The sequence below is a fragment of the Poromitra crassiceps genome, assembly GCF_964638095.1.
Source record: "Poromitra crassiceps genome assembly, chromosome: 10".
In the NCBI taxonomy this organism is placed as follows: domain Eukaryota; kingdom Metazoa; phylum Chordata; class Actinopteri; order Beryciformes; family Melamphaidae; genus Poromitra; species Poromitra crassiceps.
The window spans coordinates 36546704-36559812 of record NC_139631.1 but is presented as its reverse complement, the minus strand read 5'-3'; the positions used below and the strand labels follow the sequence as shown (position 1 = coordinate 36559812).

General features: G+C 42.2%; 1 protein-coding gene across 1 annotated transcript; it reads right to left on the bottom strand.

Annotated features, from left to right (window-relative positions):
* Positions 1–299: 299 nt before the first annotated feature.
* LOC310783974 (VIP36-like protein) lies at positions 300–12452 on the bottom strand (the record flags this gene model as incomplete). Its single annotated transcript, XM_083644915.1, has 8 exons — positions 300–2171; positions 2663–2779; positions 4501–4615; positions 7207–7368; positions 9561–9643; positions 9760–9877; positions 11403–11521; positions 12311–12452. The coding sequence occupies 8 exons, from the start codon at positions 12450–12452 to the stop codon at positions 2029–2031; spliced, it is 999 nt and encodes a 332-aa protein (XP_083501041.1). The 3' UTR covers positions 300–2028.
* Positions 12453–13109: the final 657 nt, after the last annotated feature.

The window sequence follows — 13109 nt, the reverse complement described above, 5'->3', positions numbered from 1 at the left end:
GCCAGCTCGTTCTTGTGCGTGTTCGGTGTTTACATAGTAATATCACACAATATTCTGTGGGCCTCGAGAAATCACTGAAAACGCTCTGAAAACTCTGGCACTGGGAGCATCCGTTCTCCAAAAGTGGCTGGCACTCAATGAGTTAAGATTTTCCTTAGAGTCCGAGTTAAGGTGTCCATACAATAGAATCGGCTGCACAAAACACCCTTAAATCTGGTGCTTATGTTTTCCCTAAAATGCTTAAGCTTAAGGAGAAGATTTAAGGGTGTTTTGTGCAACCGATTTTATTTTAAGGACACCTTAACTTGGACTCTAAGGAAAATCTTAACTTAAGGTGCTTTGTGCAACCGGCCCCTGCTGATCTCAGAGAAACTTGAGTAAGGCACCAGCATGAGTGGCAACAAAAGCCCGACAGTATATCACAGGTTTAACAGCTGAACGCTAAATAGCATTCATACATACTTTCAATTTACTCACATTCACATTTGACTGATGATATGGTGGATGGACATTTAAATAACTAGTACATTTTCCCCATACGACAACAAAAATCAAAATAAAATAAATCAACAAGAAAACTGATCACAAATGAATTAGTTGATGAAAGGATTAGTTTGACAGGATTCATTTATGCGCGGACATGAAGTTGGTGCCAAGTACAGTAATTGGTTGGCAGCAGTTAAAAACAGACCCAGGAAACACTTTGAAATAATCACATCCTAACTGAGAACGAACAGTAACTTCAAAAACTGAGGGAGGTTGTGCAATGTCACACGCAAAATACAGGTGAAGCTCAAACCTCAAGACTAGGGCGTGACATGTAAAGTAAGACGTGCGACGTCTTCATTGGTCCTAGCTAGGCACTTCAGACAGTATCCGCTACCTTGCTCCTAGTTTAAAGTACAATACAGAACATGATGGGTCCATGAATATTGTTGCAGCATCGACAACAGCAAACATGGACTCAATGTTCTGCTGACGTAAGTGCTTTGCCTGGTTCTGCTCTCTGAAAGACGCAATGTTCTGCTAACATAAGTGCTTTGCCTAGTTCTGATCTCTGAAAGCCATGGGAGTTCAAGCAGATGTTCCCGCATGGACATTTCAAATCAGTGCAATGAGAGGTTTTTGAGATCCACAGTACTACTGTTCGTCTTCAGCAGCTAGCATTCAGATTGAAGCTGCACTCGGCAACTCTTCACAGCCCCCAAGTGGCGGCGAGAGGTAACATTTTGAAAAGTTTGAATACCCAGAAATCCTGTAAGGTGACGGTCAGTAAACTGCGCACAGCTCGCTCATGTTTACCAACCCTGCCGCAGTTCTAGAGTACCGCGGGAATGAGTCCGCAAGTAGCACTTCGGTTCGTCGGGGGGAAAGTGAATGGGCTTCTAAGTATGGGGATTTCGGTTAAATGCAGGAAATAAGGTCTGTGGTTAACAAAAGTTTATGGGAGTAGACATTTGTGTTCTGCAGGATAATCTTCACAAACGGAGACAACTCTTATGACTTTTGAAACGCAAATGTGTTTTGTTTAAACGCGATTTTCAGAAAACGTTTAAAAAGTCATAAAAGTGGTCCCCGTTTGTGAAGATTAGCCTGCTGAACACAACAGACCTCATTTCCTGCATTTAACTGAAATCCCCATTCTAAAATCCCATTGGCCTTTCCCTTTACAAACCAGCATGGCGGCGATTTGGGGTTAAGCCTACAAAAACATGTCATCCCTGCGGTACTCTGTAGCCCCCCTTTGTGATTTAGGCTGATGAGATTTTTTTTTCTTTTTTAAATTTTTTCTTAAATCTTTCACTTTTCTATCTTCCATAACACGGAAAAAAGTAAAAACTAACAAGACAACTTAACTCCAGCTAATTTCACAGATGGCGAGCCTTCACCTATTCATGTTCTGTTGGCTCGACGCACACGTGGTTTGTTCATTGAGTTCATTCAATCGTCTGGCTGAGTAAAAGCTACGGCAGTCTTACCATTGTTGTGTTGCATGTCGATTAAGAAACATACATTGTGAAAATAGTATCAGTAGAAGCGCTTGCGGCTGTTCTCCTTCCAGCGGCCGTGCAGGACGATGCCCACCACCACCAGGACAGCCAGGCCGATGACGGAGAAGAGCAGGGTGAAGAAGATCTGGACTGGGCTCCTGCCTTCCTCCTCAATCTCCACTGCGAGGCAACAGGTTGGGAGATGATCAACAGATTGTCTTCCTATCACACGGTTATCTCCACAAAGTCAACATTCAAAACGCCAGAGTGCCCTGACCTAGTGTTGGGCGATGTCATCCAAATAGTAGGGCCATATGATTTCCGCAAAATGTAAAAAAAATTAAAAATAAAAATAAAATGACGGAATCATGGAATTACTTTGGTAATCAAATGGAATCAAATGTAAAACATGGAATATGGCAGAACTTTTCATAATTGAAATGGTTAATACTGTAGTTGCACATTCTCCTCTCCAGTTTGTCCCTCCCAATTTATTGAGCACCAAACTTTCAAGCAAAAAGCTAACAAACAAAAACAAAGGCTGTGAAGATGCCAGAGAATACAAGATGTGTGCTGAGAGGTTGGTGGTGAGTGACTATCAATGTGGAGAATAGATTTAGCATTTTCAAATATTCTGGCCAAGGCTTGATGAGTTGTTGTGCTCTTTATACCTTTGAACTGTGCCATGTTGTCCACACTGGGGGTGGAGGCCTCCTCCTCTTGCTCCTCTTCTAACGTCCTCTCCACTGTCAGCTGGTATAGCTTCATAGAGATCAGGTCATGGTTATCTAGAGCAAAACATGACAATGAATACCCCACAAAGAATTCAGACCTGAACACTGCTGCATATTGGTGAGGAGTTTGGGTCTTAGCCCTTGTGTCCGCCGAGTACCTCTTTGTCTCTCATTACGGCAGGTATCAGCGTGCATCTTATGTGTGTGTACTAGATAGATACTATCTATGCGGCTGCATGCCGTTTACACTTCACATTAAAATAATTCAGTTTGGTTTCATTTAATCTAATGTAAAGAGAGGATCACAGTGGTCATCCACCCAGGGGTGTCAAACATGCGACCCGCGGCCCGCCGAAGGGTCCATTCAGGCCCACAGGACGAATTTGCAAAACTGCACTAAGAAATCCTTAATTTCAATGTTTCAATAACAACAGTACAACTGACTGAGAACAGAGAAGATAAATGAATTGTTGGCAGGTTTGAGGAAACAAAGTTTTAAAGAACTAATGTGCTCAAACAAACATTCTTGTTTCAATTCAATCCAGTGTTGGATCACTCCATGACAAGATGCTCCAGTTAAAGTACAATCTGACCAGCACTCAGGAAAAACATTTGTGTTTATACATCCGTAGTGCAGCCAGACGTTTCAGCTACTGCCTTCAGCACAAAGTATCAAGTATGACTTTATGCAGCAGCTAGTGAGGAAGGCAGTTGCCGAAACGTCCAAAATGTTTTTCTCCCTGAATGAAGGCTGAGAGCCAGGTCAGTGATGCAGCTATGAAAGCTAGCTATTGTATTGTTAACAAAATAGCATTCGCATCAAAGCCAAATACTGCAAGTTTGTGAAGACATGCATGGTGTGAAGGCTGCAGAAACCCTGTGGCAGATAGGATTTGGTATCTTGCTGGGGATTTGGACAGCCAAATTAAGGATAACATTAAGTAATCTGGGATTTGGACAGCCAAATTAAGGACAACATTATGTAATCGGTTGCAAGTGATTTTTTTCTTCTTCTTTTAATCAAATCGTGTGTTCCGCACCACCACCAACCCCACCCGGATTTGCTCGAGTTGGTAGGCAGGCAATCTACCACTGCACTACCCCGCCCGGCCCCTGACGCATCTACGCTTGCAATTGATGAGAGCACGGACATTACAGATGTTGCTCAACTTGCTATATTCATTTGTGGTGTGGATGAGACTTGGAGTGTCACCCAGGATGTCCTCGACTTGGTGCTGGTGACAGACACCACAACGGCAAATGACATTTTCAACTGTCTCGTTGGAGCTGGTTGGGCTCCCTGGCCCACTTGAGAGCAGATAGTGTACCGCAGGGAGGACGTATTTTTGTAGGCTTATGCAGGAATAGCCGCCATTTTGGTTTTGTCAGTGGAAAAGTCTATGGGGTTTTAGAATGGGAATTTCACTTAAATGCATAAAAATAAGGTCTGTGGTTAGAAAAGGTTTATGGGAACGCGAATTTGGGTTCAGCACGATAATCTTCACAAATGTGAATAACTAACTAAGAAAACCCACCACACATTTCCGTTCCAAAAGTCATAAAAGTTTGCGTTCCCATAAACTTTTGTTAACCAGACATTATTTTATGCATTTAAGTGAAATCCTCATTCTAAACCCCATTCACTTTTTGCCTGACGAACCCGGAAGTATAGTTCCGGACTCATTCCTGCAGTTCTCTATTGGGTGGCATGTGGAGGGGAACTAAAATCAGTTTGGCGCCACTGCTTCAGACGATGGATTGTTGAGGTTTTATACCCGACAGGTCTCCGGTGGCAGAGGAGGCACCAAAGTAGTAGCCCAGGGGTAGCCGCAGGCCTGTGATGTCAGCGCAGTCTTTCCACTCTCGCTTGCCATCGACGTCCACCATTACCTGGAGGGCAGAGGAACGGTCAGCATGAACCACCGGTGAAGGATGGATAGATGACCAGAGTCACCAGGATCCAGAAGTTTCTTTTTTGTCCACTGGTCAAATGGCTTTTTACCAGCCACTCAATAGATATTGAATACTAGCACAAAATATTAAAGGATGGCTTTACTGATAATCAACCCACTTTGTATCATTAATAATCTTGGCAATATAAGCACATTAATAATATAAGCACACGGGGAGTGATTACCTTCTCTCTCTGTTTTGCTCACGGAGAGCTCCCATTTCCTCCTCTGTCTAAAACTGGGGGCATTTATAAAATGTTGGGGGCATTCAAAAAAATAGTAATTAGTGCATAAAGTTGCTAAAGCGTAGTAATAATAATAATAATACATTTACCTTATATAGCGCATTTCTAAATGCTCAAAGTCGCTTTACAGAGACACACGAAAATAAATACTTTAATTTGATACATTCGTGTAAAAAAGGTGGGGACAGTAGGTAGGGTGGAGTGAGGTTAGGAGGAGAAGGCGAGGTTGAAGAGGTGGGTCTTGAGGGCCTGTTTTGAAGGATGTTATGGAGTTTGATTGATGGATGTGGATGGGGAGTGTTCCAGACGGTGGGTGCGGCAACTGAGAAGGCCCTGTCGCCCCAGGTCCGGAAGTGTGAACAACAGTGCTGTTTGTGTGTGGCCCAATTCCAATCCGCCCCCTTACTGACTCAAGCCCTTAGAGGCGCGTTCACGTGAAGGGAGCAAGGGCTTAGGGATGTCCCACGGTGAAATCGCAAAGTGAATGAGGGCTCGGAGTGAGCCCTTTTTGCCCCCTTACCGTAAGGGAGCAGCTGTGGCCACTTACGGAAAGGGAATTGCCCACAATGCATAGCGTTGTGACGTATAAAACGGGGTTACCGGGGAAGGGCGCAAATATCTGTAAAAAAGAATGAAACACACACACGCGAAACGAACGAGGAGACAGAGGAGCCGCGTGTACGGGGTGGGGTGCGCTGGAATGCGTAAATTGACAATGAAACATTACATTAATAGGGATTTTAGATTAGACAAAAATATTATATCAGCGGAATGCAAGTAGTTATATTACACAATCCTAGTATAATCATCTATCATTTCTATTACAATTGCAATCCACGTTTTTGATGAATGAGAAATAGTTTTACCGAATCTGTATTGTACAGTATTGACATTGTGAATAATGTTGGGTGACATGTCATTATTAAGCTTATTTTAATTATAATTAGCCTACACAGTTATCAATTGCAGATTTTGCAGTAGGCTATATTTATTATTTTTAAACAGACTCATCAGGGAGTCTATCCCTCAAACACTTTAGGTGTCTTGACAATAAACAATATATAGCGAGCCCCAAACCTGCCAGAGTCAACATCATCTTGTCAAGTGCAAAGGGCTCTGCTGTCCCAATCCTCCTATTTATCCAATGTGGATCCCTTCCACACTTAATGACTCAACTACTTTCCGCTGGCGGCCATTAGCGGGAGTGAGGGAACAGGGCTTGAGTCTTTAGGGGGCGGATTGGAATTGGGCCTGTGTGTGTGTTCTTCCTCATCGTCTTCTGGCAACCAGCTTGCAGGTGCTGAGTGTGTGTTAGAGATGGAAATGTATAATTGAATGGAAATAAATTTATCAAAATATTGGGGCATCATGGTTTTTAGGGGCACTCTGGGATTTATTGGGGGCATTTTTGCCCTTGCCCCTGGCTAAATTCCTACACTGAGGCAAACACTGCCCATGTGCTTATATTATCGAGATGATATAAACTCCTAAAAAAAAGAAAAAAGTTCGGAAACGTTATTTCAGTCGATTATTTCTCCCCTTTAATAATACCACTTGGTATTGTATTTTATATCGTTGGAAAGCCTGATGTCACCTTTACAACAGGGTGCAACTTGTAAGGATCGTGCATTCGTGGAATGAGCAACACAGCTAAATCTGTGGGTAGCGCCCCCCAGAAAATAAGCCAAAATCCCCTAAAATATTCTTCTGTTGGTATTCACTCTTGTTTTGAGTTGCTTGGTGGATTGGATGATTGCACTCTCCCACAGTACTAAGGAAAAAACAACACATATTGGCCATTTTTACACTTTATTCATTTGACACTGTCAGGGACCTCAGTAGCGTGTGGAAGATCCATACGCAGCCACAACAGCTTTACACCTTGGCACAGCAAATTAGGTGCCAATCAGGTGCCAGTCACACACCTGCCAGCACCTGAAGCTCAAAACAAGAGTGAATACCAACAGAAGAATATTGCAGGGGATTTTGGCCATTTTTTGGGGGGGGCGCTACCCACACGTTTAGCTGTGTTGCTCATTCCACGAATGCGCGATCCTTTCAAGTTGTACCCCGTTGTAAAGGTGACTAAATCAGACTCTCCAACGATATAAAATACAATACCAATTGGTATTATTAAAGGGGAGAAATAATCGATCGAAATAACGTTTCCGAACTTTTTTTGATGAGTTTATGAGTGGGTTGATTATCGGTAAAGCCATCCTTTAACTGTCTGCAGCTTCAACCTAACAATGTGGCGTATTGGGCTTCCAAAAGCGTGTCTTACGGTCAGCCTGTTTCTGGAGTATCTGATGAGGACGAAGGAGTTGTGGACGGTGTTGCGCACCAGAGCTGTACATCCGCCGAGCTCAGTGGGTCGGCCGTCGCGTTCGTGTTCATAAGTCAGGGTTCCGTTCCCCAACATCACCGAAATGTACGGGAAAGCCCTCTGCGAGACAGAGAGGGGGAGGTTAGGATAGGAGCTCGAATCAAAACACACAACACAGATGCCTCCGTCTAGCGAACCACAAAAACACATCGTCACACTCCGCTTTAAGGGACACAAAATGGCGCTAATGGATCAAGACTGGATTTCTAGACTGGAATCAAGAACTTCTAAATTGGAAATCAAATGAGACAACTTGCATGGTGGGACGGTGCACTGGTTTAGGTAAAGGATAAACAACTAAAGGACTGACTAGCTGTTGCTGAAGCTACCTGAGATCCAGTTCGCCTCTTCTGCGTAGCCAAGAGGGTTAGAGGAAAAGAAATATGACACGGTGCGATCACACACATAATATGTATGGTATATGTAAATATAGGATTGTTTTGGAGTGGAGGCGCTTTATGCAGCATATTGACATCAATATATCATGACAACATATATGTTGAGATTTTAGCATAATTATTGCAACCAACCAAGATGATTAGCAGCCTTTATCGGCCTCTACAGTGCATGTTACACTGTCTGCTACTGGGTCAGATATTTGATGGATTGCTTTATGGCACAAAACAAGAGGGCGGCGCAAACGGAGCTAAGCCTTGAAGAGTTTCTGCCAATGGCAGAAGGAGTTAACATGTTTATCCTCCTCAGTCACGGCCAAAAGGACTGGAGACGGTGGACAAGAGGCAGCTGTGTTCCTGGGAAATGTGGTCTTAATTTTGAGAAACACCCAACCAGTAACAAAACAACTAGCATGACAGAGGCTACCAATCATCTGTAGGCCAGTGTCCCAGTCCTGTTCTTACACACAGCCCCCCAGTCTTCAAAGCCCACGTGTCCAGCATGCTTTCGCTCCAGTCCTGTTCTTACACACAGCCCAGTCTTCAAAGCCCATGCGTCCTGCATGCTTTTGCTCCAGTCCTGCTCTTACACACCTAATCCAATTAAGGGCTCCACATTTACAAGACACCTTAATTGGATCCGGGGTGCAAGAGTCAAGCTGGAGCAAAAACGTTCAGAAACACTCGCCCATGGTCTCATGTGTTCATGGTAACTAAACTACGGTATTGCTAATTAATTGTCGACAATGATATACTGATATTTCAAAAGGCTAAGCATAACACCTATATGGGTGCTGGCGAGATTTTTTTTACTGAACCTTTTTTCTTTCTTTTTTTTACTGGTGTCCATGTTGTTTGGCGAAGCTTGTGTTTGCATCCCTCACTTATCGATACTCCTTATTGGTTCGATTATTTTTGCTTACAAATACATTATTTAAAAAAAGAATAAATTCAGAACATGATTAGAATGTATTTATATTTTAAATACTGTATAACTAAATGTTTCTAGAGCAGCAACAGTAATGGTTACATCAAAGTCACTGTATGTCTCACTGGAAACAAATCTAAAATCTCAATAAAATAAATTATATTCCTGACATCACAATACTGAGTAGGTTTTGCCACCAGGATTGCACACGCACAAAAACACTCAAAATCGTAAATAGTTTGCATCCCTGGTTGCCACCTTCAATGTAGAAAAATAAGAGACACCACCTTGCCAGCGGCCCCGTGCCCGTAGGACACAAATCAATCTGGTCCCCTGAGATTTTTCATTTCCTGCATTCTGGTGAAATCTTATACACAAATGTGTGCCTTTTTTATGCATCAATTTAAGTCCTCTGCTACTCTCAACATGAATGTAAAGGAAATAAAGGATCAATGACAGTAAAGCACGGTTCAATTGGGTTCAAACTAGGGGTGTCAAAATTAATCGTTTAATCGATGCATCGCGATGTGAATCGCATTGAAGACAGATGAATCGTTGAATCATTTATGTTTAAATTTCTGTTGACATTCAGATTTTAAAGCACTTTGTAAGTAAAAAAGGGACTTGATATTGATCTGACTGCTTGTATTAATTGATGAAAAAGTAGCCATGTGCAGTAATAATACAGAAAATTGAGGATTTGATACTTGGAGCTGCGATACTTTGAGATGTATCGAGATGCATCGTGGAATCGAATCGAAGACAGATGAATCGTAATCGAATCGAATCGAATCGTGAGGCCAGTGAAGATTCACAGCCCTAGTTCAAACTGACTGAAATCAGTCTGTAGACTGAGCTCTGCCACCCATGTACCTATGTATAAAGATCATGAGCCATTCTTAAATATAGGATTGGGGTGGTGGGATCACCTCATGGTTCTTGTCTTCATTGGGATAAGTGTCCACAAAGACCCCAAGTCCAGTAAACTGGTTCAGGTTGCCAAACGCGGGACCTGCAAAGAAGCAGCACTTTGAGATAACAGGGAGGGACCACCACGACTTACACAATTATACAAGATTAGCAGCACCTTGTTCCGTTCCACTGGACGAGGCTTTTCAATCTACCTACCGCCCTGCATGCGCTCTTTGGTTAGCCAGATGGCCAGTCCATCTCCGTTTAAATTCTTCTTGGACTGGCCGTGGATCTTAAAGTGCACCTGAAGCTCCCAGTCCCGCATGTAGCAAGGCTGGAAACACAAAAAAGAATGAAGACAGACAGGTTATTCTTTATGATGTTAGGGGTTATGCTATGCAGGCTATGAGATGCACATCAAGTATTTAATTAGGGCTGGGCAATATGGACCAAAAATCATATCTCTGTATTTGTAGGCTGAATCGATGACAATATTATATATCTGCGCCAATAGCGCAGGTGAGGCCACGCAGCAGCCGAGCTGCATATGTGAGCCGCAGGCTCGCCCGCCTAGGAATCAAGCGCGCGAGATGCCTAGTGTGGGTACAGTCCAAACTTAACAATAGAACAGCTAGAACAGTCTGGTATGTTATTTCAGAAAAGAATACACCACTTCACTGTAATGCAGCCTTTAAAACGAAGAAAAGACTACACAAATGCCATATCACAATATTACAATATCCAAAATCTAAAATGATATCATGATATCGACATAATATCGATATATGAATGAATGAATGAAACCTTTACTGCCCCTCAGGGAATTTGCTCTGCACAGAGAGAGCCCAAAAGAACATGACAGGCACACACATAATAATACAGCACAAATCTAAGCAATAGATATACATCATAAAAAGCATCACATTGCATGATCAATGAAGGCACCAGGTGCAAATTCAAAGTGCTAAAAATCAGACCATAATTCAAACTTGTTAAGCAGCTGAATGCTGCGTGGGACAAAGGATGTAATGCCTCCTTTAGTTTTCATCCTGGTGTAGTGGTCTGACATGTTAGTAATATTGCCAGACCAGACCAGTACACCAGGAAATTGGCGCAAAAAATCATAGCTGATCCACTGCACCCTCTATGGTCTACATTACCCAGCACTATATTCAATAGCTCTAAAATAGAAACAATCCGTAAAAGTTATAAAGTAAAGCTGACCACCATTTGTCAACAAAGGGCTCAAGTAACCTACTATCATTTTATAAGTGGCATAATTTGTCTTCATTTTTGTAGTATCAGTGAAGAGCAGGTGTCACTTATTTCAAATGGCCATCTAATATCTAATTTTCAAATGAAAGTCTTCAACAAGTGAGCGGCTATACTGTATAAATGTACAGACTATACACGCTTTTTCCTCGCTCACAATCTTTTACCAAAGAGAGGCCTTCTTGTCCCGTGGCTCTCATTTACATTGTAGGCACTTAACCAACACACTTATCCAGAGCAATTTAGAATGACTGCAACAGTGGTAAGCTTCTAGCAGTGTTAGTGCCTGTGACCATAGAACAATCATGTCGGAGTGAGTGCAAGCAGGACAACCAGCAGAATACGAACTATTGATCCCGCTAGATAGATGCCATCCCCGCAACCATTCAATGTAACAAGCAGACTGCGGAGTGCACACAAAAGCTCTCAAAAGAATATCTTCTTCATCTCTTCTCAATACCTGTTGGCCCGCTTTATCTCGTGTATAAACTTGCATTGTGAAGCTGGGTGAGAGTGACATAAGGTGTGGGATGTCTGGCGATGATGTACAGCACAAACTGACGGTCTGTGTCTTGTGGTGGACTTACGATTCGACTCCACACCCCTCCCTGTCTGCTTTGCAGGTCTGGGGTCAGCCTCACGTGCTCAGTGGTAATCATGGCACTGCCCATCAGGTCCCACTGGGAAGAGCTAGAGAAACCCAACCCTACACAACAAGAAAGTAGACCTAGATTCACCACTGTATGGGCTGCATTTTAGGCATGAACAATCCAGTGTTCCTTTCATTAGATCACAATACAACAAACTCCATTCACAAATCTGGATATTTATGATGATTATTGGTCAATGTAAACACCTCGCAAAAACATTTAGTTGAGACCTTTGTGGGATTATTAGGTTCTGTTAGCACACATAGGTCGAAGAAGACAACAACAGTAGCCTACTGTAACAGTTTTAGACTAGTTCAGAGTTGAAATTGCACTGAAAGAAGTGGTCCTCCTAGGTGTTATATCTGATGTATGCCGAATTTAAGCATTTACTTTAACGAATCTGATTCATGCTCTACCAGGTTATGTGCATTTGCCAGGCAAGGAAGGCGACAATATAAATGGCCAGACTTTTGAATGGAGTTTCGCGTGACGTTCTCTGAGAGAACTGCCCACTAAAAAGGCAGAAATAACTGGCTACTACTAGTGGAGTAAGTCCAACTTCTTTACGTTATTATTCATCACGTATCTAGCAGTATAATGATAATATCACTGTCACCTAACTAAGCGTTGTCTAAGTTAAAACCTTAACGTTATAGTTGTGCAATCAAAGTGCCCGAGGCAGACAAATCAAGTTATTGTTGGAAAGGGGCTAGACGGTATGAATTTGCTACAGCTAACACCATGATGATGAAAGCCGTTTCAGTGGTTGGTTAACTAATAGTTTGGTTGAAACGTCGTCTTGGCTAATTACTTTTAATAGCGTTATAGTTTACAGTTAGCGTTACCTCGGTATGGCTTTGTCAGCGAATACTCCCGCTTCAAAAAGTCCTCCGTCTCGTATTCGTCATCTGCCAACGACTGGCTCATCAAAGTACATAACACAACAAACAACCATGTTAATTCACGGATGTTTTTAAAACGAAACATTGAAGGTAAAATAAAGAAACTTCTCAATCGACACAGATTAGATTTGGTGAGGACGGCAGCCATTTTTCCCCTCCCACTTAAAAAAAACGAGCTTCTAGATCTTCTTCTTCTTTCACGTTTCCGGCAGTGTAGACGCTAATATGCGTATTACTGCCCTCTGCGGGACAACGATATTATAAGCTACCAGCTACTCTACATTAAAATATAGCTTCACTACATTGAAGCTATTCCCATCGAAATGTAGCAAGCTAAGCTACATGCTACATGTCAAAATAAATGTAGCTTGCTACTTACTGTTAACCTGACGCTGCCAGATGGATGAGTTCGTTCACATTTGTTTCACAACCAACTTGTGAATTTGTGGAACAATGCCGCCCCCATCTGGCGGAGTCAGGCTAACTTACTGTACCATCAAAGCTACCTGGCCTTGTTTTAATATGATTATTATGATTATTATGATGATGATGATGATGATGATGATGATGATGATGATGATGATGATTATTATTATTATTATTATTATTATTATTATTATTATTATTATTATTATTATTATTACATTTAATCAACTTCATGCCAAATATTTTTTTTATCTCAGTGATCAAGAAAAGGGAATTCCAGCACATCTGCAATACTGTAGGCCTACGGTTTTCCAAC